The sequence below is a fragment of the Podarcis tiliguerta genome (assembly GCF_965153285.1).
Source record: "Podarcis tiliguerta genome assembly, chromosome: 12".
Lineage (NCBI taxonomy): Eukaryota > Metazoa > Chordata > Lepidosauria > Squamata > Lacertidae > Podarcis > Podarcis tiliguerta.
Genome location: NC_139545.1, coordinates 52,769,502 through 52,795,057, shown reverse-complemented (window position 1 = coordinate 52,795,057; position 25,556 = coordinate 52,769,502). Strand labels below are relative to the sequence as shown.

The following is a 25,556-nucleotide window of genomic DNA, read 5'->3' as shown; positions in this document are numbered from 1 at the left end:
CAGATGGCTGTGGGAAACCTGCAAGCTGGATTTGATCACAAGAATAACTATCGTATTTTTTGCTACATAAGACTCACCTGACCATAAGGCATGCCTAGTTTTTAGCAGGGGAAAGCAAAAAAATAAAATTAAAATATTATGCGCAGAGCATGTAAGTGGCTCTTGCTTTTCTTGCTTTAAACCCTTCCGTCCCTCCTCCCGCTTCGCTGAGAAGCCAGCAGAGCCAGCTATGCAGCTTTCGCTGAAGCCAGCAGAGCAAGAGTGATAGCTGCGCAGTGCCTCTTCTTCTGGCTTCCTAGCAAAGTGGGATGAGTGACGAAAGGGCCCTTACAAGGGAGCGTTGAGCAGAGCCCAGCAGTGGCTCTTGCTGGCTTTTCTGGGAGGTGTGGGAAGGGACAGAGAACAGCCCGTCAGCCCCTTCTCCCACCTTGTGGAAAAGCCCCCAAGAGCCGCACACATGTTCCACGCGGCTCTTTAAAGGGAGCACGGAGCAGAGCCTATATGCATCCCAGGCTCTGCTCAGCGCTCCCTTTAAAAAGCCGCGCAGTGTGTGTGTGTGGTTCTTGGGGGCTTTCCCATGAGGTGGGAAAAGGGACTGATGGGCTGCCTTTCCTCCTCCTCGGGGAAAAGCCCCCAAGAGCCGCACACACGCTCCGCGCGGCTCTTTAAAGGAAGCGCTGAGCAGAGCCTCCCGCCTGCATTCGCTCCATAAGACGCACACACATTTCCCCTTACTTTTTAGGAGGAGAAAAGTGCATCTTATGGAGCAAAAAATACGGTATTTCCTGCTGCAGTTTCCAGCAGCTGTGGAGGCAGGTAATGGCTAGTAGCCACCAGTAGCTCTCTTCTCCATGAATCGGTCTAATCCTCTTCTAAAGCCATCCAGGTTGGTTCCATAGTTGCGTGAAGAAATGCTTTCTTTTTATTCATCCTGAATCTTCCAACATTCAACTTCATTGGATATCCACGAGTTCTATTGTTAAGCGAGGGGGAGGAAAATGTTTCCTCTGTCCACTTCCTCCATGTGAGAAAGAAGAAACAAGGGAGTAGAAACCAGAAGAAGAAGCAAGGGAGTAGAAACCAGAAGGGCAAAACCACGTTGGTTCGACTTCAGGAAGAAGAGTAGATCATTTCGAAATCCAAAATCTGCAGAGAAATTTGTAGGGAAACACCCGGAGCCTCTCTAGGCGACACTTCACCCAAGCGAGCTTGCCATATGAGTCCTCCAGCCAAGCAGCGAGGGGGAATTTCTAAACTCTGCTTCTTGCCACATGGGAGCAGGATAAAAGCAAGCCCATTCAGACAACCAAGCTACAATGACCAGCTTGTTGAGTGGTTATAGGCAACAGAGGGTTAGTGGAGACAGCTGAATGCTCCCCGCCCCAAGCACCTCTCTCATCTCCCATCCACCTTCATCACCCACCCTTTCAATGAATGGGAAGAAGGACAGTAGCAATGGAGAAGAAGGTTATATACTTTCCCCTTCTCTCTCTCCTTTGTCCTGATGAGGGCTGTGCCTATGTCAGAATTTGCCCTCTGATTCTCAAAAATCCCCCCCCCCCGTACAAGAGGCCTCATTTTCTCTCTCTCTCATTTTCAGAGTACAGTGGTACCTCGGGTTAATAACTTAATTTGTTCTGGAGGTCTGTTCTTAACCTGAAACTGTTCTTCACCTGAAGCACCATTTTAGCTAATGGGGCCTTCCACTGCTGCTGCACAATTTCTGTTCTCATCCTGAAGCAAAGTTCTTAACCTGAAGCACTATTTCTGGGTTAGCGGAGTCTGTAAACTGAAGCGTCTGTAACCTGAAGCGTATGAAACCCGAGGTGCCACTGTACTTCTGAGTGTCTGTGAATGTGGGGTTTTGCGCCTACTGTATCATTGCGAAAGGGTGAAGGGCGATGTGTATTCCTTCCTTCCCCGTCAACATTTCTGCAGGACCCTGCAGCCTCCCTGGGTGCCCACACATTTCTCGATCTGAGAAATGTCCCACAGAAGGAGCTGCCTTATGACATCTTCCCCTGGGCTTAAAGCTGAAGTGTGAACACCCTGGAGGGCTGCAGAGAGTGGAAAGCTGGTGAGATGGTTTGTAGAATGAAAGAAAAGAAATTCACAAACACCCCTCGGCTGCAGAGGAGAGGGCTATTGATGGCTACTAACCATGATGGCTGTGCCCTGTCTCCACAGTTGGTGGAGCAACAGTGGTGGAGGAAGCTGCTGGGGCACACGGAGGCGGGGCGATCCACCCAGGTGGTGGGGTGATCTGCCCACAGAGGCAGGGCAATCCTCCCATGGGAGCACGCCGATCCTCCCGGGGGTGCCATTGGTGATGCACCGATCCTCCCAGGGGTGTCAGCACCACCCACTGAATCCGCAAATATGCCCAGCGTGTGGCACTGGGCGCAGGGGAAGTGAGCACCAGCCACTAGGGGGGTGCGAACGCCACCCACCAGAGGGTGCCAGCAGGTGGTGCTCGCATCCCTGTTGGCCAGCGCCGCACACTGGGCGTATTTGCACCATCAACGGGCGGATTTTCACGACGGTGATCCCGCCAATCGTGAAAATCCTCCTGCCGGGGGTGCAAGCACCACCACGCTGATCCGCCCAGGTTGATTTTTTCACACACACCCCAGACATGACCCAGGCATGACACCCAGGGCAGACCGCACCCCCCTGCAATGCCCCTGGACAGCAATGCTTCTGAATAGCAATTGTGCTCCTGTGCTTGAATCCCACTTATGAGTGTCCCACAGACATCTGGTTGGCCTAGATGCTGGACTAGATGGGCCATTGTTCTGATTTTATGGAGTGAGGTGTCTGTAGGCAGTGTATGGGTGTGTTTTTTCTCTTTGCTAAACATTTAGCTGGCACTCTAAAGCCTCATCAGCTGACTGCACTTCCTGATAGGGAAACAAAGCCATGATTCTTTATTTGAGAGTAGGGTATAAACTCCGTAAGAACTTTAAGAAGAGTCTGCTGGGTCAGGCCAATGGGTCATCCAGTCCAGCATTCTGTCTTCACTGTTGCCAGCCAGATTCCTGTGGGAAACCCACCAGCAGGATCTAAGCAACTCTCCCCTCCTGTGGCTTCCAGGAACTGGTATTCAGAAGCATCAGAAAGGTAAAAGGTAAAGGACCCCTGGACAGTTAAGTCCAGTCAAAGGTGACTATGGGGTTGCGGCATTCATCTCGCTTTCAGGCCAAGGGAGCCGGCGTTTGTCCACAGACAGCTTTCCGGGTCCTGTGGCCAGCAGCACTAAACCTCTTCTGGTGCAAGGGGACACCGTGATGGAAACCAGAGCAGCACATGGAAATGCCGTTTACCTTCCCGCCACAGCGGTACCTATTTATCTACTTGCACTGGTGTGCTTTCGAACTACTAGGTTGGCAGGAGCTGGGACAGAGCAATGGGCGCTCACTCTGTCACGGGGAATCGAACCGTGACCTTCTGATCAGCAAGCCCAAGAGGCTCAGTGGTTTAGACCACAGAGCCACCCGTGTCCCAGAAGCATCATTGCCATCGTGACTAGTAGCCATTGATAGCCTTCTCCTCTATGAATTTCTCTAATCCTTTTACAAAGCCATCTAGATGGTTGGCCCTCACTGCCTCATGTGGGAGTGAGTTCCATAGTTTAACTACGTACTGTGTGAATGAATACTTTTTTTTTATCTGCCTGAATCTACAGCCTGCATATTTTGGGTTGCTGTTGTTGTTTTGCCCTAATGGAACAGCACCATTCAGACATGGACGTTCCTCTCACTGGGACGCTATCAGCAAAAAGCACACACAAAGTAACAGACAAAGCCGGCATGCAGCGGACGAGAAACAGACGCTACCTTCAGCGGCGGCTACAGCTATGACCACGTCTTAGCAAACATGCATCAAAACACACACACACACAGAGATATTGCCACAGAATCGCGTACAACTTACAAGGTAATGGTGGACAGTTCAGACATCCTGCAAGCGTGTTGATTAGCCCTGCTGGACTTAGAGTAGCATTTCTGAACGCAGCTGCTGAATGTGACAAGATCAGCAAACAAAGAAAATAAATAATAAAAAAGGAAAATAGATTTCTCTCTCTCTTTTCTTTTCAGCTTATCACACAACAAGGCCAAGAGGCATGTCAAACCCCAGAACACATTTTGGATAGGTTAAGATGTCAAAAAAAGGAAGAAGCGTCATGGCAGGCACATGGAAATGGAAGGAGGTTTTTTGGGGGTTTTTTTTTTTTGCAAGGATACTGGATTGACGCAGGAGGACAGACAGGAGAAGAGGCTTTTTTTTTGCATTCAGCAACCGGCAGAAGCTTGCAAAGAAGCAGATGGTGCAGCCAATCGATAAATGATGGCGAATTAACTGAACAAAACACATCTTAGATGCAGCTTGTGATTCTGATGGGTTCAGCTACAAAGCTAGCAAAAGGAGTCCCCTTGCAAATTGAAAATATACTATAAGGAGATCTGCTCAGCTGTTTAGATTTTCAAAATATTCACTTGGCAGATTCAAATGACAGAGGAGCAGAGGAACAATGAACACAAATGTTTAAAATATTCACGGCAGAAAATCTGTTTGAGGTTTCGCCCAAGGGAGCCATTTTAGATTTTGTTGGACGTTCTCGTCAAGATTTAAAGGCCTGCTCTTGATTATGTGGAACTAAGAAAATACATTAGATGAAAGAGATCCTTTGGAAGTCCGAGGCAGGTTCCACAGAAGAGGCACGAACACATCAGCTGCTAATGATTTGATTGCTATTTTTTCCTGTCGTTCTCAGTGAGGAAGAGCCAAGCCTTTTTTAAACCAAACTCATCAGCAGAGATAATAACTTTAGCAATGTTAAAGCCATCTAAATTGGTCGCAATCTCTGCCTCCTGTGGCAGGCGGTTCCACAGTCTGTGCGCTTCATGAACAAGTCCTTTCTTTAATTTGCCCTGAATCTTCCAGCGTTTCAGCTTCTTTGGATTTCCATGAGTGTTAGGATAGAGGGCAAATCCTCCCACCTGATATATTTTTTCCATACCATGTCCTTGAAACTTTGAAATCTTTCAAACTGGTAGATCTTCAAAAGGTCAAAACCCCTCTTTTGTCCAGTGCAGTCCCAGGACTGCCAAAGATGTTGTGCAACCCTGGTTTATATATATTCAGTGAGTCATAATGTTAAATACATACAGTACGTTTGGTTTATACAGTGGTACCTTGGTTCTCAAATGCCTTGGTACTCAAACGTCTTTTTCCCCAAACACTGAAAACCCGGAAGTAAGTGTTCCGGTTTTTGAATGTTTTTTGGAAGCCAAACATCTGACGCGGCTGTCAGCTATTATTTCTGGGGCTCCTGCACCAATCAGAAGCTGTGCCTTGGTTTCCGAACATTTCGGAAGTCAAATGGACTTCTGGAATGGATTAAGTTTGAGAACCAAGGTACCACTGTAGTTGGCACTTTTGTTTTTGCTATTTATTTTGTGTGAGGTTTTTTTTTTTTTAAGGCTTTTTTGGTTAATTTGTTTTTGTGACTGTGTGGAATCCAGTTCAGCTGATTGATTGTGTGACTGCAGAAATGGATAAAAGCCCCCCATCCAAACAATGACTATCATCAGTGCAAGTAGGGAAAAATAATAATTTAAATATTTATCATCTATAATACTGTCTTATTTATTTTATAGTACATTGTTTATTGCTTTCATTCTATGGATCAATGAAGAAGAAGAAGAAGAGTTTGGATTTGATACCCCGCTTTTCACTCCCTTAAGGAGTCTCAAAGCGGCTAACATTCTCCTTTCCCTTCCTCCCCCACAACAAACACTCTGTGAGGTGGGTGAGGCTGAGAGACTTCAGAGAAGTGTGACTGGCCCAAGGTCACCCAGCAGCTGCAGGTGGAGGAGCGGGGAAGCGAACCCGGTTCACCAGATTATGAGTCTACTACTCTTAACCACTACACCACACTGGTATTGTTAGATAGCAAAATTCATGTTACTGTCCACTGCCCAGATTAGATTGAACCTGTCTACTCTTGGAGAATGGAGTTCACACACACTCAACCATTGATAATGTATTATTCTTGGTATTTCTCTACATTTCTGCAACATGCTCCCATTACACCTGTGGGGGTCTGCAATATGCGACCACTGGAGAGATGCTCTCAGAGGTCCCTTTTGCATGTTTCTGTATCCCACAATGCAAACCTGGAAATGGAATGCGGATTCTAGTTCTGAACACCTGAGACTACAAGGCTATGCCCAGTCTCCTGGGAGCAAACAACACTGGCCTCAATAAGACTCCCTTCTTTGAAGGCAGGTAAAGAATTGCACAACAGGGACTTTTGCTTTCACAGTCTTCCTTTGTAATAATGGGGAACGGGAAAGGGAGAAATGGGTTTCTAGCTGTCACTGTCAGCGGCAAAGTTGAGAGCAATTGCCACCGCTGTTGCAATTTCTGTGGAAGCAACAGGTGAAGATTGGGAAGCAGATACTTTATCTTTCCCTTTTGCATAAAGCTACATCGGATAAATCAACGGGGAATTCGCAGGTCATTTTAATGGATTAAAAAAGCCCTGGTGGATATAAGCAACACATTTCAACAGACTGAATGTTGGCAAAGGTTTCTGTTCCTAAGTGCTCATTCTCCCAGTTCTCAAAATCACCCACTCCTCTGTTTCTCTGTATCCAAGCATATAAATACAGAAGAGCAATGCTAAACCTGAACCACAACCAAACAGTGACGTGAGAACATCAGGCTTGGGAAGATCACAAACAGGCTGTGATGGAGGTATTGTCTCTAACATCTGGAACTGGAGGTCCAGCACCTGTGGAGGTAGATGCTGTAGTCTTAGCTATGGTTGCTAAAGGCTATTAAGGAGGTCTATCCTCTAGATCAGGGATGGGAACATCTGGTCTTCCAGATGTTGCTGGATTCTAGCTCCCATCAACATGAGTGGTAGTGGTCAGGGATGAAGGAGATGGAGTCCATCAACATCTGGAGGGCTGGAGGTTCCCCAGCGTTGCTCTTCAGAAGGGGTGACTACCTTGTAAGCCCACAATCTGGCCCTCCTAAGCAGTTCTATTTGGTTCCTTGTAGCTCTACCAAGTTTTTATGAAAGTATGGCAAACATTTGCACAAAATCGCACTCATAAACAGGGCTGGATTAAACCTGCTGAAGCCCTGACTTGGGGTGGGGGGGAACCTCTGGCTTGTGGGCCAATCTTGAGTGAATGGGGCGCTGGTCAAATTTGGCCCATGGGGTCATTTTCCCACCATCACTATGGGACTGACAAAATAGGAATTCCATTTTGTACATACAGTCATACTTCAGGTTACAGAAACTTCAGGTTGCATTTTTTCGGGTTATGGACAGCCGAAACCCGGAAGTACCAGAATGGGTTACTTTCAGGTTTTGGTGGTCAAGCATGTGCAGAAGCGCTAAATTGCTGTAACCTTACTTTTCGCAGGGAGGGAACCACCAGAAGGCCCACGGAGGTGGACCTCAGTGTCCGGGCTGAACAATGGGGGTGGAGTTGCTCCTTCAGGTATACTGGACCGAGGCCATTGAGGGCTTTAAAGGTCAACACCGACACTTTGAATTGTGCTCGGAAACATACTGGGAGCCAATGTAGGCCTTTCAGGACCGGTGCTATATGGTCTCAGCAGGCACTCCCAGTCACCAGTCTAGCTGCCGCATTCTGGATTAGTTGTAGTTTCCGGGTCACCTTCAAAGGTAGTCCCATGCAGTAGTCCTAGCGGGAGATAATCAGAGCATGCACCACTTTTAAGGCTTGCTGGGTTCTGGGTGATGGTGGGTCTGGAATGCTTTCTAATGACAATACATCAGCCAGCTCCTCCTCTTCCTCTCCCATTATTTCCCAATTTTCCCTGTGATCTCCCTCCCTTGTGACCTCCCTCAAACCCCTGTTGTAATTCTGAACTGTCTTTTTCTCCTTCTCTGGAAGGGTCAGGTTGGGGAGGTGGTCTCCATCATTTCTCCTCTGCCCAGTCTCTGACAGGAACCCTTACGGTCCCAAGTATAAACGGGGGACTTGCAAAGCTGTGCGAGTGATTTTGGCAGGTTGGCAGCCTCACACGCCTGTCAAGTTTGTCCTGAAAGGAGAATCCTGATAAGCTTCTGGCCCATGCAGCCAAAAGGGTTCTTTATCCCTGCCCTAAACATTGTCACATTTAAGAGGCATTACAGGACAACAATAAGAAGAAGTGCAGTATTCTTACAGAAAAAAATACAGAAGAATGGAAAATAGAAATAATAGAAGTAATAGTTGTTCATGTATCAATAAGTAGGTCATGGCGCAACTGAAAAGTAACAATTCATAGAATCATAGACTTCTAAAGTTGGAATGGGCCCCAACGGTCATGAAGTCTGTTATGTACTAAGCTTGGATCCTAGAACAATAGGCAGCTAGGATCCTAACATGCAACAACCTGATTGGCCTGCAGGAGCAGCCCAATCAGACCCTAGGAGGAAGTTGATCAGCCTATTAGGCTGGTAGGATACTAAGATGCAACAACTGATTGGCCTGCAGCAGCAGCCCAATCAGGGTCCAGGAGGGAAACATAATCAACCAATCAGACGGTACTCATTGTGTAAATAATGTATATAAAGCCTGAGGTTTTGGGGAAAATTCAATCACTGTTCCTATGAGCTGAAATAAAGAGCATGAAATTACTACTTGACTCTGAGTATATTTCAAAGTCCCTGTAATGCATTCAACTAAAGCATAGGTCTTGCAATACGCCTAGCTGCATACAAGACACCTTTCAATGAAAATGCCTTCTGACTTCTTATTAAGCATTCCTGAAAACGTTTTGATGTACAGCAACAGACAAACAGCTCTGTGGTTTAGCAATTTCTAAATGGAAGGGGCAAGGCAACTGCGTACCCCGTGAGCTTTCTGCCCCTAACATAAAATGTAAAACACTTTCTTTCATGATTTTTCAAAGGGACCATGTTTGTTTGTTCTTAACTGGCCTCTCATAAGCTGAGGCTCCATGTTGTAGCTTAAATCTGGTGCTACTCAGGAGGAAAAGGAAATGCACTCAAATCCCTCCAGAGATATTTCACTCCGTGTTCGTTGGAGTGTATGTAAATATTATCCTCGCAAAGCAAGCCAGTTCCAAACACAAACTCAAGCACCCCTCTCTATCCTCTGCCCAGACAAACCTGAGACACTATCAGAATTGAAGGGCATAGTCCAGCCAGGCAAAAGCACTCAGGGATGCAAAACAGGGCCTGTGTGTGTGTGTGTGTGGCCTGGGAAGATGGAGACCAGACAGAGAAAGCAGCCTAGAAAGATACACCCATTTCTCAGGTTCCCCACCCTGGTTTGGGCTTTAAATCCAAGTTTAGATTTGGGCCCAGAGTAGGGTTGCCGTACGTCTGGGAATTCCCAGACATGTTTTCTTTTGAGGGTCCCAGTGCCGGGTTTACGTATAAGCTAAACAGGCTATAGCTTAGGGGCCCCACTCTCTTGGGCCCCCCCCAAAAAAATTAAAGGGAAAAAAACCCTGGATGTACATTTCCAAAATATAAGCTAAAAAACAAATAAAGTAAAAGCTCCATACAGCAACGGTGTTTTGTGTTGTGTAGGCTCCTAGGATGTAAGTCATGGGCCCCGCCTGCTAGCCTGCTCCCTAAAATACCACTGCTTTGCTCATTTCTATATCAATTACTTTGATAAAATACACATTTTGTGATGTGCAAATGGCTTGAGATGCCTATGAGGTCCATAAATTACCGTATAGCATATATTAAACACACAAAAAACCAGTGACAATTTGTTGTTGACAAAGGGCCCCATTACCTTCAGTAGTTTAGGGCCTCATCAAACCTAAACCCTGCCCTGAGGGGTCCTACATGACCATCTTCTGAGGGGGTTAGCAAATGTCCTCGATTCTGGATTTTTTAAAAAAGAAAGTGTGTGGCCAGCTCTGGTTTTGGCGCAGGCTCCCCTGAGTCGGGTGTGGGTGGCTCGGGCTTGACAGCAGCGGAGGGGGGCTATTGGGCGATTGCCCTCAAAAACCTCAACAACTTTTTGTGTTCAGATTTCTACCTCTTGAAATATGGCAACCCTAAGGAAATCAGCCCTGAGTGCTCACTGGAAGGACAGATCCTGAAGCTGAGGCTCCAATACTTCGGCCACCTCATGAGAAGAGAAGACTCCCTGGAAAAGACCCTGATGTTGGGAAAGATGGAGGGCACAAGGAGAAGGGGACGACAGAGGACGAGGTGGTTGGACAGTGTTCTTGAAGCTACCAGCATGAGTTTGACCAAACTGCAGGAGGCCGTGGAAGACAGGAGTGCCTGGCGTGCTCTGTTCCATGGGGTCACGAAGAGTTGGACACGACTAAACGACTAAACAACAACAGCCCAGAGGCAAACTGGCAATCAGCGCAACTGCCGCAACAAAGGTGTTGCATCTCTTAACAGCCTGGTCTCTATCGAAATCTGGGGAGCTGTATTCTGCACTAGACAAAGCTTCCGAATTGTCTTCAAACAACACATTCGGAGCTTTTAGCTCCTGCAATGACCCAATCTGCCCTTTATGGAACAGCCAATATATAAGCAAAGTTTGTTGAATTGGGAACCTACTAGGCACTCCAAAAACCGGGACATGACATGGTTAAAAAAATAGCTGGAATATCAAAGCTTCATTTTCAAAGTGGGCTGTTTTTAATCACCTACGTTTTGGGGCTATCGGCCACAGGTAGAACGGATCCTCTCCATGCAGAAGGTTTTGGGTTCAGCCTCTGGCATCTCCAGTTAAAAAGTAGCAGGTGATGGGAAATACCTTTCTCTGGCTGAGCACCTGGAGGGCCGCTGCCAGTCAGAGTTGACCAAACTTGGGTAGTAGCCTGATCTGGTGTAAGGCAGCTTTCTATACTCTTAAGAGAACTGCATACACAGCTGGAGCCTTGCTTGGCTATTTTCTCCAGGGCAGTTTTAGATGCTGAAGAGACAAGCCTCTTTTGAAACCGAACGATGGCTTGTCTTTTCAGCAGCGAAGAAAAGCAAAGGACCCTTTGTGTGCGCTTCTGTCCTCTTTGAACACAGGTCTCTTTCCCTGCTCTGTCCTTTCCCATGGATTTGCAAAAGCAGAATAAATTATGCAAGGTAGACACAGGTGAAATGACTTTATTTGCATAATTTATACACATTTTGCCTCGTGATTTTTTTTTAAAAAGAATTGTTTTTCCACCCCCCACCCCCAGAAAACTTTAGAACATTGGGATCCTTTGATCTAAGTCTTATTCATTTTCCCCCTAGAGGTAAAATTATACCTACCGATGGGATATGCCATGTTTCTCCTCTCTTTCCACCATGAAGCTAGTTGGAGGAATGATGTACACCTGCATTAGCTAAATATATATGCATGCTTTCAACATGCATGATGACAAAAGGTGCTATTAAGGTGACAAAGTAAAGGAAGAAAAGGAGGGTGCAAGCCAGAATAAAACCAAGGTGATAGTCAGGGACGTTGGCTTACTGCACAGCTGTCAAAATAATGACAGGTGGTGACGAGATTTTGTGCATTGAACCAAATCTAATTACAGTGATAATAAATGGACCGGTAGCCAACGTAATGATCTCCAGATGTTGTTGGACTCCACCTCCCATCATCCCATGGTTAGGGATGATGGGAGTTGTATTCCAACATTCCTGGAAGGCACGTAACACGGTGCAACCCCAGGACTCTAAGACAAAGGGCAGACCTGCCTCCTGGTGCCATAGACAGAAGACTGGAGCCTATCGGCTGGAGACTTTTGAATAAGGTTTGAAGCTGGGTATGAGTGAGACCCAAATCGTTCCACTTGGGTGAGGTACTATGTGGACATGGTCTCATCTGTAAACAGTGAAAAATTGTCATTTTGGCTGCACGTGGTACTGACTGCATGGAATCCTGCCCACCTGGAAGCAGTGACCATCAAATGCCACATCTGAATCAGACCCAACTGGCTACAAAAATCAGATGGTTTTGTTACATCTTACCATATTGGACTGCAGGCTAAAGATGTGCAGGACTTATTTGGGGTAAGAGTTACCTCTGTTCTGAAGGGTTGTAAGCCTGCTATTTGAGAGTGTCCTCTGCCTGAGTCCAAGTCTGGTTTAAAGAGAAGGAATCAGGAAATGAAGTCTTGAGGTTGCCCATACATGCCACGTGGGGTCTTCCTCACTAAGGTGAGATGTGCTGCAATTCCTATTTAAATGATAGTCAATATTTCCAAATTTGAACCTATGTATATGGATTAGGTAAAGGCAAAGGGACCCCTGACCATTAGGTCCAGTCACGGCCGACTCTGGGGTTGCGGCACTCATCTCGCTTTATTGGCCGAGGGAGCCGGCGTACAGCTTCCGGGTCATGTGGCCAGCATGACTAAGCCGCTTCTGACGAAGCAGAGCAGCACACGAAAACTTTACCTTCCCGCCGGAGTGGTACCCATTTATCTACTTGCACTGGTGCGCTTTCGAACTGCTAGGCTGGCAGGAGCTGGGACAGAGCAACAGGGGCTCACCCCGTCGCGTGGATTCGAACCACCAACCTTCTGATCGGACAAGTCCTAGGCTCTGTGGTTTAACCCACAGCGCCACCCGCGTCCCAGTGGCGATAAAAGCAGGTTGTTAAAAACTTGTACACACATCTTGTCTTGGATCCCCAAGGCTGGATGAGCAATTAGGCACCTTTCGAGTCCCAGGTGCATATGGATTAGCATATGCAAATTTTATGCAATCTGGTGACATCATAAACTTTATTTCTGGTGATGTGTAAGTAGGTGCCCTGCATGAAAGTGGTGAGGGGTTTTTGTTCAGCCTGAGTTGCAGCTTCTGCAGATGATAAACAGAGTTGCTCTGATGCAGCCACCTTCCATTTGCAAATCCCTCTCTGGACTGAGAACTGCATGTGTAGTTTTTGTTGTTCTTATTATTTTTAATTATATTTATTAATCACTTTTTTTTTAAAGAAAAGACGTCAAAGCGACCTACGGAATCAGAAGTTGACATATACCGTGATACCCTGAATTTGATACACCGGATCATATAGATGCACATCATCCCATTGGTGAGCAAGAAATATATTTAGGTAACAAAATGAATGTGCCACTTAATAAAGCCCAATAGCAGTGCATTGTGCAACCCTATTGCTACATATGATCGGAGCTGGTGTGTATCAATAAATAGAGATGAAATGAACATTTTCACTTAAAAAAATGCAAACATTTCGTAATTCTTTTTTTAAAAAAGTCGTATGAAGTCTTTGAAGGCTGCTTTTGGAAAATCAAGTCTTAAGATTGGCTGATGACTTTGCAGGGAATTGTGCTAAGGACCAATCGTTTCCATTGATTCTAATACCTCTAAATACAACAGCATTTATAATCTGGAAATATTGCCAAAATGAATTATGCACTCAACCATCTTCAGGAAGTCCCAGTTCATGCCAGGTCAAGTTTCAGTGCACCAGACTAACAAGCCAAGCTCTGCCTGGCTTAACCTTCAAGCTTTTGCCTTGTGCTAACTGAACCGTTGGGTGGGCTTGATTTGCAGTAAGCGAAAGTCCCCTTTTTGCATTCATGGGTTGGCAAGCAAATAAACATCCACATGGGCAGTGCACAAGCGAAAAAAGGCTGGATGGGAAAACAATGGACTGCAGTTACTTTTATTTATTATGCTTTGACTTGCAAACAACATCCCCTGCTATTTAACCTGATGGACAGATTGGTCACGTACACTAGACATTTGCAGCACGTGGCTTCTCCCAAAACAATCCTGGGAAATGTAGTTTGCTAAGAGTGCAGGGAAGTGCACCTCTGTGAGTGGGTAAACTACAATTCCCAGAATTCACCAGGGGGGGATTGCATGCTTTAAATGCATGGTGGATACACAGCCATAGAACTGTCCAATTCCTGCTCACCTGCCACTAATACCAACACTTGTAGATGGGCCAGAGTTCATATCTTAGCCCCAGGATATTTGCATTAGTACAGTGGTACCTCAGTTTACAAACTTAATCCGTTCTGGAAGTCCGTTCTTAAACCGAAACCATTCTTAAACCGAGGCGTGCTTTCCCTAATGAGGCCTCCCACCACCGCTGCCTTTCCACCATTCGGATTCTGTTCTTAGACCGAGGTAAAGTTCACAAACCGGGACACTACTTCTGGTTTTGCGGAGTTCGTAAACCAAATAGTTCGTAAACAGGACTGTTCTGAAACTGAGGTACCACTGTACCTCCATAATCAAAAATTCTGTAGACCTGAGATGACTTAGCAGAAAATCTGCTTCCAGGAATTGTTTTCAGAAAGATTGTCTTGTTTTTGAGGGATACCTGCAGGTGTAATGGGAAGTGATCCCCTTCTACATATGGGAGCACTTTTAATCGCTCAGTTTTTGCTAATAATTCGCTATTGGTCAATATGTAGTCAATTGTACTAGTTTTTGACCCTGACAGGAATGTATATTCCCCCAGGGATATCGCCTCTTGTGTGGCCATTTAGAATGTGTAAACTTAGCTGCCTTGAAAAATTGAAAAGGCAGGCACCGGTGTAGGTTGAATATTGGTCCTTAGATAGCCTTGGGGTCTGGCGGGCTTCTGGGCTAGACCTCTTGGGAAACCCGATTTTGCACCTGTGTTTGGTTGCTAAACTGGAGTCATCTGGCTCTAGCCTTGTGTTGAGATCACCCACATCCACCAGTAGGACCTTTGCCCCCGGATAATCCGAAATCAGCAACTTAACAAAGGTTTCTAATCTTTCCCACTTGCTATCAATGTCAATACTTAAGCTAGTTGGAGGAATATAAACACTTTACATCTTCCACATGATACAGTATAAGTAAAGCCATTGCTAGTTGGTTTAGGGAGGGCAGCTCTTTACAGGTGGCATTTAGACATTGAGAAATCAAGATGCAAAACCCCCCATTTAGCCTCACTGGACTTCTGCCCAGGACAGCTCTAATTGCATAAGCATAGAAACCTTCCAGAGCTGGAGTATCTGCCACCCATGTTGAAACCCTCAGTTAATTTGCTGAGTTGTGGCAAGCAGCCATGCTAACTGCGCTTAGCAGCTCTCTGTAATGGAGCCTTCTAAGAGAAGAAGAGGTTCATGTCTGCTGCTAAGCAGAGAGGTAGAAAGAGATAGAAGTGTTGGTTGCAGAATACAGCTGGGTTCAAATGACCCTGCCCAGGAGGATCTCTGCTTTTAAAAAAGCATTTCCCAGCATCTGCTCCCCGAAGTCCTGTAACTGGTGATGCCAGAAGTTGAGCCGCAGGGTCTTCTGTGTGGTAGAATTCTGGTATCTTCCTTAGTGACGAATCGTTCCCACCCTCCTGTGGCAAATGTTGTCCCCATCTTCAAAAGGGGGAAAGGGAATATTACTGGCGATTGAATCCAGTTTCTGCAGTGCCAAATCAAGCAGCAAAATGTAAACAGAGATTCTAATCCTTAGGACTGCGGCGGGGAAATGCATTGCTAGAAAATGTGGAAACACTCTGTAAAATATTTTAGATTGGAATGGATAGTGGGTTTTTCTTCTTCTGATGTTGCGGCTTCTCTGACCCTTCAGGATTCTGTATTCCTTCTCATATATTGGATAATATATAATATTCTTACCCCCATTCCTCATTCCCATCCGCTTTCCACATTCTTCAAAAGTCAGCGTTTATGGTAGAAATAAGCAACGGTATACGATCTATCAAATTTATTTTTTTGTGTCTGGATGTTCTCACAGCACTGAAATAGCCTCGGTGTTTCCCCACCTTGCCTCCTTACCTCCAATGTCGAGAAGCTTGTGGGATGTGATACATAGGTAGCAGTCAAGTACAACATTTCTTGTTTTCCTAGAGTGGACATGCAGGGGGATGTTTGGTGCAGCCAGTCAAAAACTTCCTGTTTCCTCCTGGCTGGGACATACTTCCTTTGCATGTGACTAGAGGTGGGTGTGACCTTACCTGTCCAGGTGAAAAAAGGACAAGGCACGCAGCACACTCTCTTTCTGACTTCCTCCATCATTGGAGCAGCTTTTTAGCTAGAAATGCTCTGGATTATCCCCATATGGGATAGATCCACAGCTATATATCTGTAACTAAGTCTGCCTTCAGGGTTCCAACTGTGAACTGATGATGTGAGTAAACTTCTTTTATTGACTTTAAATAAGATAGTCATGTGTTTATTTTTTTTAAGAGGGATATACCAGGAATCTAGTACTGAGAGGCTTACACAAGCCTGCAACCAGTGTGTTTAAAAGGGGAATGTAAAACTCTGCTAAGTAAAGGAACTTGCTAAGGCAAGTTAGGAAGGATATTAATAAACAATAGATCCTCTCCTGCCTCCCTGAACATTCCCACAAAGCTCTGATCCTGTACCCCTTTGTGAACACAACCTTTCCTTGCTATACCGAAGGAAACCCTTGTTCGGAGATGAGCTCTGTACATGCCCTGGATCTCACATGATCAAAAAGAACACCTTGACTGGAGCAGACAGCTGCAAACCAACACTTATGCATGTCCCTCATTTTGTTTCATGGGGTCTCCTTTCTGCCTTGATGTTAGAGGAATAGGGCAGTGTGTACTCCCTTGGAACTCTGCACATGCACTGGAGCTCTGGGTTCAAGACACGCACACATTATTATATTGACAGTACAATCCGTATCCAGGATCTCTGCATGACCACAGGTTACATATATTGACAACCATGCACATTTTGAAGGCGCCGTGAATATTTTGCAAGAGTAGTCAGCTTAAGGTCACTAAGTAGCACCGAGATCGACAATTCTTTGCAACACAGACATCAACGTTGGACATTTCTGCGGGACTCCGGACAGGAAGCAGCAAACCAACATGAACAGAAATAAAAAATGGCAGCAAATGAAAAGGGGAAAATGACGTCGCCTGTCTCTGTTTTGCTGTTGCTAACCATACACATAGGAAAAAAATCAACAGCAGATGTGTTCACCATGTGGGCTCTAGGCTGTGCAATCTTGGAAGCTGATGGGAGCATTAGAACATTTGATATGTGGTGCTTGGGGACAGAGGAAGTTTCCTTATATAGTCATACGTTGGAAGTCAAACACCTAAGTTCCCGAACATTTTCTCACAAACCCGGAAGTGACTGTTCCGGTTTGCGAACTATTTTTGGAAGCCGAATGTCCGACGGGGCTTTGGTGGCTTCCGATTATAGCTCCTGCAGCCAATCAGAAGCCGCACTTTGGTTTCCAAATGTTTTGGAAGTCAAACAGACTTCCGGAATGGACTCCATTCGACTTCCAAGGTACGGCTGTACTGAGACAGGCCTTTCCTCGATCTAGTACAGTATTCTGAACAAAGACTGGCAGCAGGTCTCCATGGTTACAGGTCAGGGGAATTCCCAGCTCCATCTGGGCATGTTGGGAATTGAACCTGAAACCTTATACATGCAAAGCAGACACACAAACCACTGAGCTATGGTCCCCCTCCCCCCCCTGAATCATCCCTTGTGAGCTGTTTTAAAGACAAATCTCTTGACAGAAGATGCTCCCCTGTGAACTCTACGGTGAACATGCAGCAAATGGCCATTTTGGGAGGGGGTGAGTTCTTTCACTTTCCATAGCAGCACAGCCTCAAGCAGAAATACGCCATGCCAAGTTGGAAAGAACACCACAAAACTCTCTTGTGTGTGAATGCTGCGACCCCAGGCTGGATAAAATTCCCAACAGGGATTAGACAAGCATATTCCTTGCATGGCAAAGACTGTCTCATTCTAGCGGGCTTTCTAAGGTAGTAAAAAGCACTCAATGGTGTGAGTTATGACTGGCGAGAGCTGTGACGTTGGAAGTAGGCATGACCTACAGAGAGATAGTATAGCAAGGCCCATCCCGAATTAGGTAAAGGTAAAGGGACCACTGACCATTAGGTCCAGTCGTGACCAACTCTGGGGTTGCGGCGCTCATCTCGCTTTATTGGCCGAGGGAGCCAGCATACAGCTTCTGGGTCATGTGGCCAGCATGACTAAGCCACTTCTGGCAAACCAGAGCAGCGCACGGAAACACCATTTACCTTCCCGCCGGAGTGGTGCCTATTTATCTACTGGCACTTTGATGTGCTTTCGAACTGCTAGGTTGGCAGGAGCAGGGACCGAGCAACAGGAGCTCACCCTGTCGCGGGATTCGAACCACTGACCTTCTGATCAGCAAGTCCTAGGCTCTGTGGCTTAACCCACAGCGCCACCTGCATCCCTTCATCCCGAATTACAGCACCAATAATTTTTCTACTGGAATGCTGACCTAATATTTGGGGTACCAGCCAGCAACACAGAAGCGGAGGTGTCAGATAATTTGATTCAATGCTCAGAACACTGGGAAAACTCTCTGTCCAGAAGTCTTTTTAGATGAATGGTATCCAGACTGGAAAATGTATTTCCTCCTTTATAATCCCACCTAGCGGAGGTGAAACTGTCATCCAATGAGTGCAATGCCACAAAACAGGGTAGCCAATGGGGTATTCTCCTATTTTTTTGGGGGGGGTGGCTCTAACTCCCCAGTCCCAGCTTATGTGGCCAATGGTCAGGGATGATAGGAGCTATAAAGGTAAAGGTAAAAGGTAAAGGACCCCTGGATGGTTAAGTCCAGTCAAAGGCGACTATGGGTTTGCAGCACTCATCTTGCTTTCAGGTCAAGGGAGCCGGCGTTTGTCCACAGACAGCTTTCTGGGTCATGTGGCCAGCAGGACTAAATTGCTTCTGGTGCAATGGGACACTGTGATGGAAACCAGAGTGCACGGAAACGCCGTTTACCTTCCTGCCGCAGCGGTACCTATTTATCTACTTGCACTGGTGTGCTTTCAAACTGCTAGGTTGGCAGGAGCTGGGACAGAGCAACATGAGCTCACCCCATTGCGGGGATTTGAACCACGACCTTTCGATCGGCGAGCCCAAGAGGCTCAGTGGTTTAGACCACAGTGCCACCTGCTATAGTCCAGTAACAACTGCAGAGTTGACTGAAGTTAGAGAAATCTGCATTCTCCTGCAATCGGTGGTGACAGCCATGGCAAGAGGCTTCCCACATGCTTATTTCCCCCTTGCTCCTGTTCCTTGTGCCTCCTGTTAAAAAGGGTTTTACTCCAGAAAAAAAAGGCATTCTAGCTTTGAAATAAATTTAGAAACATCATCTATATGAGCAGAAGATTTCCGCCATGGCTGTTTGCAAGAGGTGGTGCTTTGGATCAGCTTTTGTGTTTGTTAACAAAATAAAAGCAGAAATTTAGGAACATCGGTAGCTATGTTGTCCTTAAATGGAATACACACACACATTCCAACACAACCTCCAAGCTGACCGGGGGTGGCTATCCAAGTTAGAGAGAGGCATTTCTCCCGGTCCGACCTTCCCAAATTGAAACCCTCCCAAGCCACATGTTCACTTTTTCCTATGTGTATGTCAGAGCTCAAAACCAACTACGGCTCCTTAGACAGCTGTGCCCTGTACTTACAAGTAAATGCTGGATTCGTTGCCTCCGATATCAGGCGACTGGAGCTTCTGGACCAGGATGATGATGATGCCCACGAAAAGCAAAAAGTTGATCTGGGGAGGGGGGTAAAGAAAAAAAGGGACCCATGAATCACCAAAGAACAGGAGCATGAAGCTTCAGTTAACCAGATCTGTGGCTGACTGTCCTCCACTTAATTTTATATATATATATATATAAATATTTATTAAGATTTCCACAATGTAATACAAACAAAGAATAAAAAAAACCAAATAAAAACAAACACAAAAAGAAAAATAACAACAATTAAAAAACAATTACATCTTTCAAAACAATTCTTGCTTTAGCTTGTTTCTTGGACTTCCCCACACCTCCCTCCTTTGTATTCCAATACTACTTGTTTGTTCAGCAAATCCTTTCCCTCCTTACTTTTGTCTTAATTTTTATCTTAATATTTTAACTTTACCTTTCCCTCTATTTAACTTTCCAATTTTCCCTAATACCTCAAACCTTGTTGCTATGAACCCCTTAACTTCAATCCAACATCGACTGTCCTCCACTTAAACCTCCTCCACCAAATATTTAATTTAGTTATTTATTCAATTTATATACCATCTTTTATCAAAAGATCCCAGGGCAGTGTACAACTTAAAGAACACATTTTACGGAGCATAATAATAATAATAATAAAAGTATAATAAGAGCATAATAACAGACAGCATAATAATAAAATAATGAGATTTTCTCCCACTTCCACCAGGCTTATGTTTACGGTGCCTGTGCACATACGTGAAATCGCATAAAGTGGGGAACTCCCTCTGAACACCTCCAAGTAAAGGGAGTCCTTTTATTTTTATAAACACTTTTATTTTTTATAAATCTTTATTTTTTGTAAGAGGAATATTTTTATGAGTTAATACTTGACTATCCCTTTGGCGCTGCAATGTATCTTTGTACTTTGGTTCTTCCGTGCTGTGATTCTTTCTGGTTAAAATTTCTGATTCTTTGTTTTTCTTTTATTAAAAAAATATAGTCGTACCTTGGAAGTCAAATGGAATCTGTTCCGGAAGTCCGTTCAACTTCCAAAACATTCGCAAAGCAAAGCACGGCTTCTGATTGGCTGCAGGAGCTTTCCCCATCAGATGTTCGGCTTCCAAAAATAGTTCGCAAACTGAAACAGTCACTTCCGGGTTTGCAATGTTTGGGAGCCAAAACTAAGCTGTTCAAAAACCAAGGTACGGCTGTATCTTGGAGGTTTTAAAGCAGAGGTTGAATGGCCATCTGTCATGGATGCTTTAGCTGAGATTCCTTGCATTGCAGGGGGTTGGACTAGATGACTAGATGACCTTCAGGACTCCTTCCAATTCTACAATTCAGTGATTTTCTCCATCTTTAAGTTCCATTATTATTGAGAACAAAGGTTAGTTTCAACTGAGCCAGACATTTGCATACACTAATGGCACTGAGGACTCTTCTATAGTTCGGCTTGTGCCATGCCTAGAACGCTAGGATCCAAGCAGTTTTCCCCTTGCCCTTCCCTTTTCCAAGGGAAAACCTGGTCTTTAGTGTTAGATCGGAACAAATGGCAATCTGGGGAAACCGCCAGTTTGCCCTTTGTTCCAACTCAGTGCCACAGAGCTGTTTTCCCCAGGGGAAAGCGCTGGGAGAAGAGAAAGTATGGATAAGTCCCGAGTGACCATGTGCCTCAAATATCTGTATAAGAAATAAAATCATGGCATGCATTTAAAAAATGGTCATTAATGCGCTTCCCTTTAGATGCTTTTCGGCTACGATATACCTTTTCAAGAATAGCAATTCTCAAGGTCACTTTGCTAATTTCTTGTAGCCATCAACTGATAACATTTTGGGATTCAAACATGTTTGGAAGACTCTTATTGCATGCCCCCCCCAAAAAAAAATTCTCCGAGGAAAATAGGGCCATCCTATTCAATAATAATAATAATAATAATAATAATAATAATAATAATAATAATAATAATAATTTTATTATTTATACCCCACCCATCCTGCTGGGTTGCCCCAGCCACTCTGGGTGGCTTCCAACATATAAAAACACAATAAAACATTAAACATTAAAAAAAAACCTTCCCTATACAGGGCTGCCTTCAGATGTCTTCTAAAGGTTGTATAGTTACTTATCTCCTTGGCTGGGGGTGGGGGGTCGCATAGCTCCATACCCTCCTACATTTCTCCAATGAAAATAGGGATGTCCTAAGGAAAAGCGGGGCATTCCGGAATCAAATCAGAAACCGGGACAACTTTCTTAATTCTGGGACTGTCCCTGGAAAATAGGGACACCTGGAAGGTCTGTTACTGAAGACGTTTACCAGTCTGGCTCATTCCTGAGCCATCCTTTGTCTTCTCCAACTTACCATTATTGATGCAATCACAGGGCCTTTGATCACCCACCACAAGGCTGTGTTGTCGTTCATGTCCCAGCAGCTGCGAGCGGAAATCATAGAGATAAAGGAGAAAGGTTAAGAGGCCAGATGAAACACTTCTGCCCCTGGTGTGACCTGGACCTAGGCCACAGACCTACCTGACATGAGTTCAGCCATGATGAACCCCCACTTAACCTCTGCTTATTTAATCCTTAGTAGCAGGCAACACCAACCAACTACTCTGACTTCCTTAGCCAGGTCAATTCTTAGAAAAGCCAATTCTGCAACCGAGCAGAATGCGGTTGGGACTTTCTTGTTGATGTCAAAAGTAAGGGAAAGGGAAAGGACCCCTGGATGGTTAAGTCCTGTCAAAGGTGACTATGGGGTTGTGGTGCTCATCTTGCTTTCAGGCCGAGGGAGCCGGTGTTTGTCCACAGACAGCTTTCTGGGCCAGGTGGCCAGCAGGACTAAACCGCTTCTGGTGCAACAGGACACCGTGATGGAAACCAGAAATGCCGTTTACCTTCCCACCACCTATTTATCTACTTGCACTGGCATGCTTTCGAACTGTTAGGTTGGTAGGAGCTGGGACAGAGCAATGGGAGCTTATTCCATCAGGGGGATTCGAACCGCCGACCTTCCAATCAGCAAGTCCAAGAGGCTCAGTAGTTTAGACCACAACAGTGACACCTACCCAACGTCATCAAAGTGAAGTCTAAGGACAGCCCAGATGGTGACGCAAATGGTAGGAGTTCCTGCAGAGAAGAAGAAGAAGAAGAAGAAGAAGAAGAAGAAGGTGTTGGTACGTGATCTTTGCCCTTTACAAGCAGACGGTGTGTAAGATGAACACACTCCTAAAAGAAGTGACGGAAGGAGACACACATACCCCAGCCGATGATGGTGTACCAGTAGAAGTATCTCCTCTCGGGAAAGAAAGTCTCCACCAGCAAGGTGAAAAGGTACAGCCCCTCGATGAAGAGCCAGAAATAGTTGGACATGACGCAGTAGTGGAAAAAGACCATCACGGCCTTGCATTCCACCTGCGGAAGAGAAAAGAACTTCAGCCTGCTGTTCCGCCTCCCAGCTGGGCTGTCAAAACTCTGCCCAGGCTAACCAGGGAGAAGAGTTGGTGGAGGAAGATTGGAAGAAATTTAAAGACTACTTACAGAAATATTATAAGATTAATGAATGTTAGAATGACGTTGGATTGAGGTTAAGGGGTTTTTAGTAACAACAGTACGAAGGAATATGCAAAAACGGAATGTTAACAGGTGAAAATTTAAAGGCATAATATATTAAGATCAAGATAAGGATAAAGTAAAGAGGGAAAGGATTTGCTGAATAAATAAATTGAATTGGAATACAAAGAGGGGAGGTGTGGGGAGGTCCGGGAAACAAGCAAATGCAAGATATGTTATGAAAAAATGAATTGTTTTTAATTGTTTTTCTTTATAATTTTTGTATTTTTCTTTTTTCTTTCTGTAATGTTATGGAAAATCTTAATAAAATATTATTAAAACAAAACAAAACAAAACAAAACAAAAAACAAAACAAAACAAAACAAAACTCTGCCCAGGCTGCAGCCTTCCCTGTCCCAGCCTCACACATCCAAGTAGGGTTGCTACCTGTCCTGTATAGTACAGGATTGTCCCGTACTTCAATGGAAAATGCTACGTCCTGTACTGATACAGTTTTGTCCTGTATTTCAGGTGTCCCCTCCCCTTCCTCCGCCAGTTAGGAAACCTCTCCAAATGCAGGTGTTTGAAAAGGCGTGTGAAAGATCATGTATTTAAGCTCTGGGTAGCAAAGCACAGACAGATGTACAAATTCATGCCTATGTTTGTGTATGAGTGTAGCAATTCCAGGGGGTCACCTTGTTACACTGCAATTGGCCTCGGCCCAGTATACCTGAAGGAGCCTCTCCACCCCATCGTTCACTGTGAGCCTTCTGGCGGTTCCCTCACTGCGAAAAGTGAGGTTACAGGGAACCAGGCAGAGGGCCTTCTCGGTGGTGGCGCCCGCCCTGTGGAACACCCTCCCGTCAGATGTTAAGGAGATAAACAACTATCTGACTTTTGGAAGACATCTGAAGGCAACGCCGTATCAGGAAATTTTTAATATCTAATAATGTTTTACAAATTTTTTTATGTGCTGTAAGCCACCCAGAGTGGCTGGGGAAACCCAGCCAGATGGGCAGAGTATAAATATTATTATTATTATTATTATTATTATTATTATTATTATTAGCAATGAATTGCTCTGAAGTCACTTCAGCACCAAAAAAATCACACCCACCTAAGTGCCCTGCCCCATTTTGTCCTGTCCTGTATGTTGCCAAAACAAAGGATGCAACCCAACTTCCAAGTGTTTCACCTGCCTGAAAAGCATCCTTAAACTCTGATCATCTGTCTTCCCTGCCTGAAGGATAGAAGGTGTGTAGCCCACCGTACAGAAAATAAAATCTGTGTTTGTCTCTCTACCCAATTTTGCTTCTGGCTTCTCCCGCAGTGAACATGCAGACCCAAGACGGCTTCCCAGATTGGAAAGCGGCCCTCTGGAAAAGCTTTTACACTGCTGCTCTAGAAAGCTGGTCTTTAAAGCGTACTCAAAGTCAGCCATGGCATTTTTAAGTTCTTAGGAAAAACATGGATTATTATTATTATTTTTTAACCCAACGACCTGTACTTTAAAATATGACTAAAAGCATTTGCGGGGAGTGAGGGGGGAGGAATATAAACACTGCCACCTAGATGCTGTCACTCTAAAAGCAGAGAAAAAGCAATTCCGGGTGCTAGGAGGTGTTTGATGAAAGGTTGCAGGGAGCTTGCGGATTTCTAGCGCAGGCCGGGAGAGAGACAACAATGGCTGCTAATTGGCAGACTGAAATCCTCCAGGCCGTTCCTGAATGCAAGAAAAGAACCCAGCTGTGTGTATAATGCATGTGCGTGCGCGGAGTAATTCAAGGAAGAAGTGGGGATAAGAATGGAGGAGAAAATGTGGACAAATTGCTAAGGAGCTTATAAAAGGATGCACCCCACTGGGCGACCCAGAGACACGCCTGTCCTCGCAGCCTGCAGAACCTGCCACTCACAACAAAAGTGAGAAGTAGCGCCAGCTAGTTGGAGGATGGATGGCGGCTAACAGATTGAGGTTGAATTCTGAAAAGACAGAAGTTCTGTTTTGGGGGGACAGGGGGTGGGCTGGTTTGGAGGACTCTCTGCTCCTGAATGGGGCAACTGCACCCCTGAAGGACCAGGTGTTCAGCCTGGGAGTCATTTTGGACACACAGCTGTCCATGGAGGCGCAGGTCAATTCTGTGTCCAGGGCAGCTGTTTATCAGTTCCATCTGGTACGTGGCTGAGACCCTCCCTGCCCGCAGACTGTCTCGCCAGAGGGGTGCATGCTCTAGTTATCTCTCGCTTGGACAACTGCAATGTGCTCTATGTGGGGTTACCTTTGAAGGTGACCCTGAAACTAAAATTAATCCAGAACGAGGCAGCCATGGGAGTGGCTGATGAGATCACATAACACCAGTCCTGAAAGACCTACACTGGCTCCCAGTACGTTTCTGAGCACAATTCAAAGTGTTGGTGCTGACCTTTAAAGCCCTAAACGTCCTCGGCCCAGTATATCTGAAGGAGCGTCTCTACCCCCATCGTTCAGCCCAGACACTGATATCCAGTGCTGAAGGTCTTCTGGCAGATCCCTC

The 25,556-nt window shown here is 45.4% G+C and overlaps 1 protein-coding gene across 7 annotated transcripts in view; it reads right to left on the bottom strand.

Annotated features, from left to right (window-relative positions):
• Positions 1-25,556, bottom strand: part of ADCYAP1R1 (ADCYAP receptor type I) — a 100,406-nt gene that overhangs the window by 13,110 nt on the left and 61,740 nt on the right. For 2 of the 7 annotated variants that reach the window (XM_083406557.1, XM_083406558.1), the window contains exons 9-14: positions 22,734-22,887; positions 22,542-22,602; positions 21,839-21,908; positions 19,449-19,540; positions 11,285-11,326; positions 3,934-4,017 (exon numbers count right to left, since the gene is read on the bottom strand). In XM_083406557.1, the coding sequence (XP_083262683.1) occupies positions 3,934-4,017; positions 11,285-11,326; positions 19,449-19,540; positions 21,839-21,908; positions 22,542-22,602; positions 22,734-22,887 (503 nt within the window). The remainder of the gene's footprint in view (positions 1-3,933; positions 4,018-11,284; positions 11,327-19,448; positions 19,541-21,838; positions 21,909-22,541; positions 22,603-22,733; positions 22,888-25,556) is intronic. The other 5 variants (XM_083406559.1, XM_083406561.1, XM_083406562.1 and 2 more) reach the window with 3 other exon arrangements.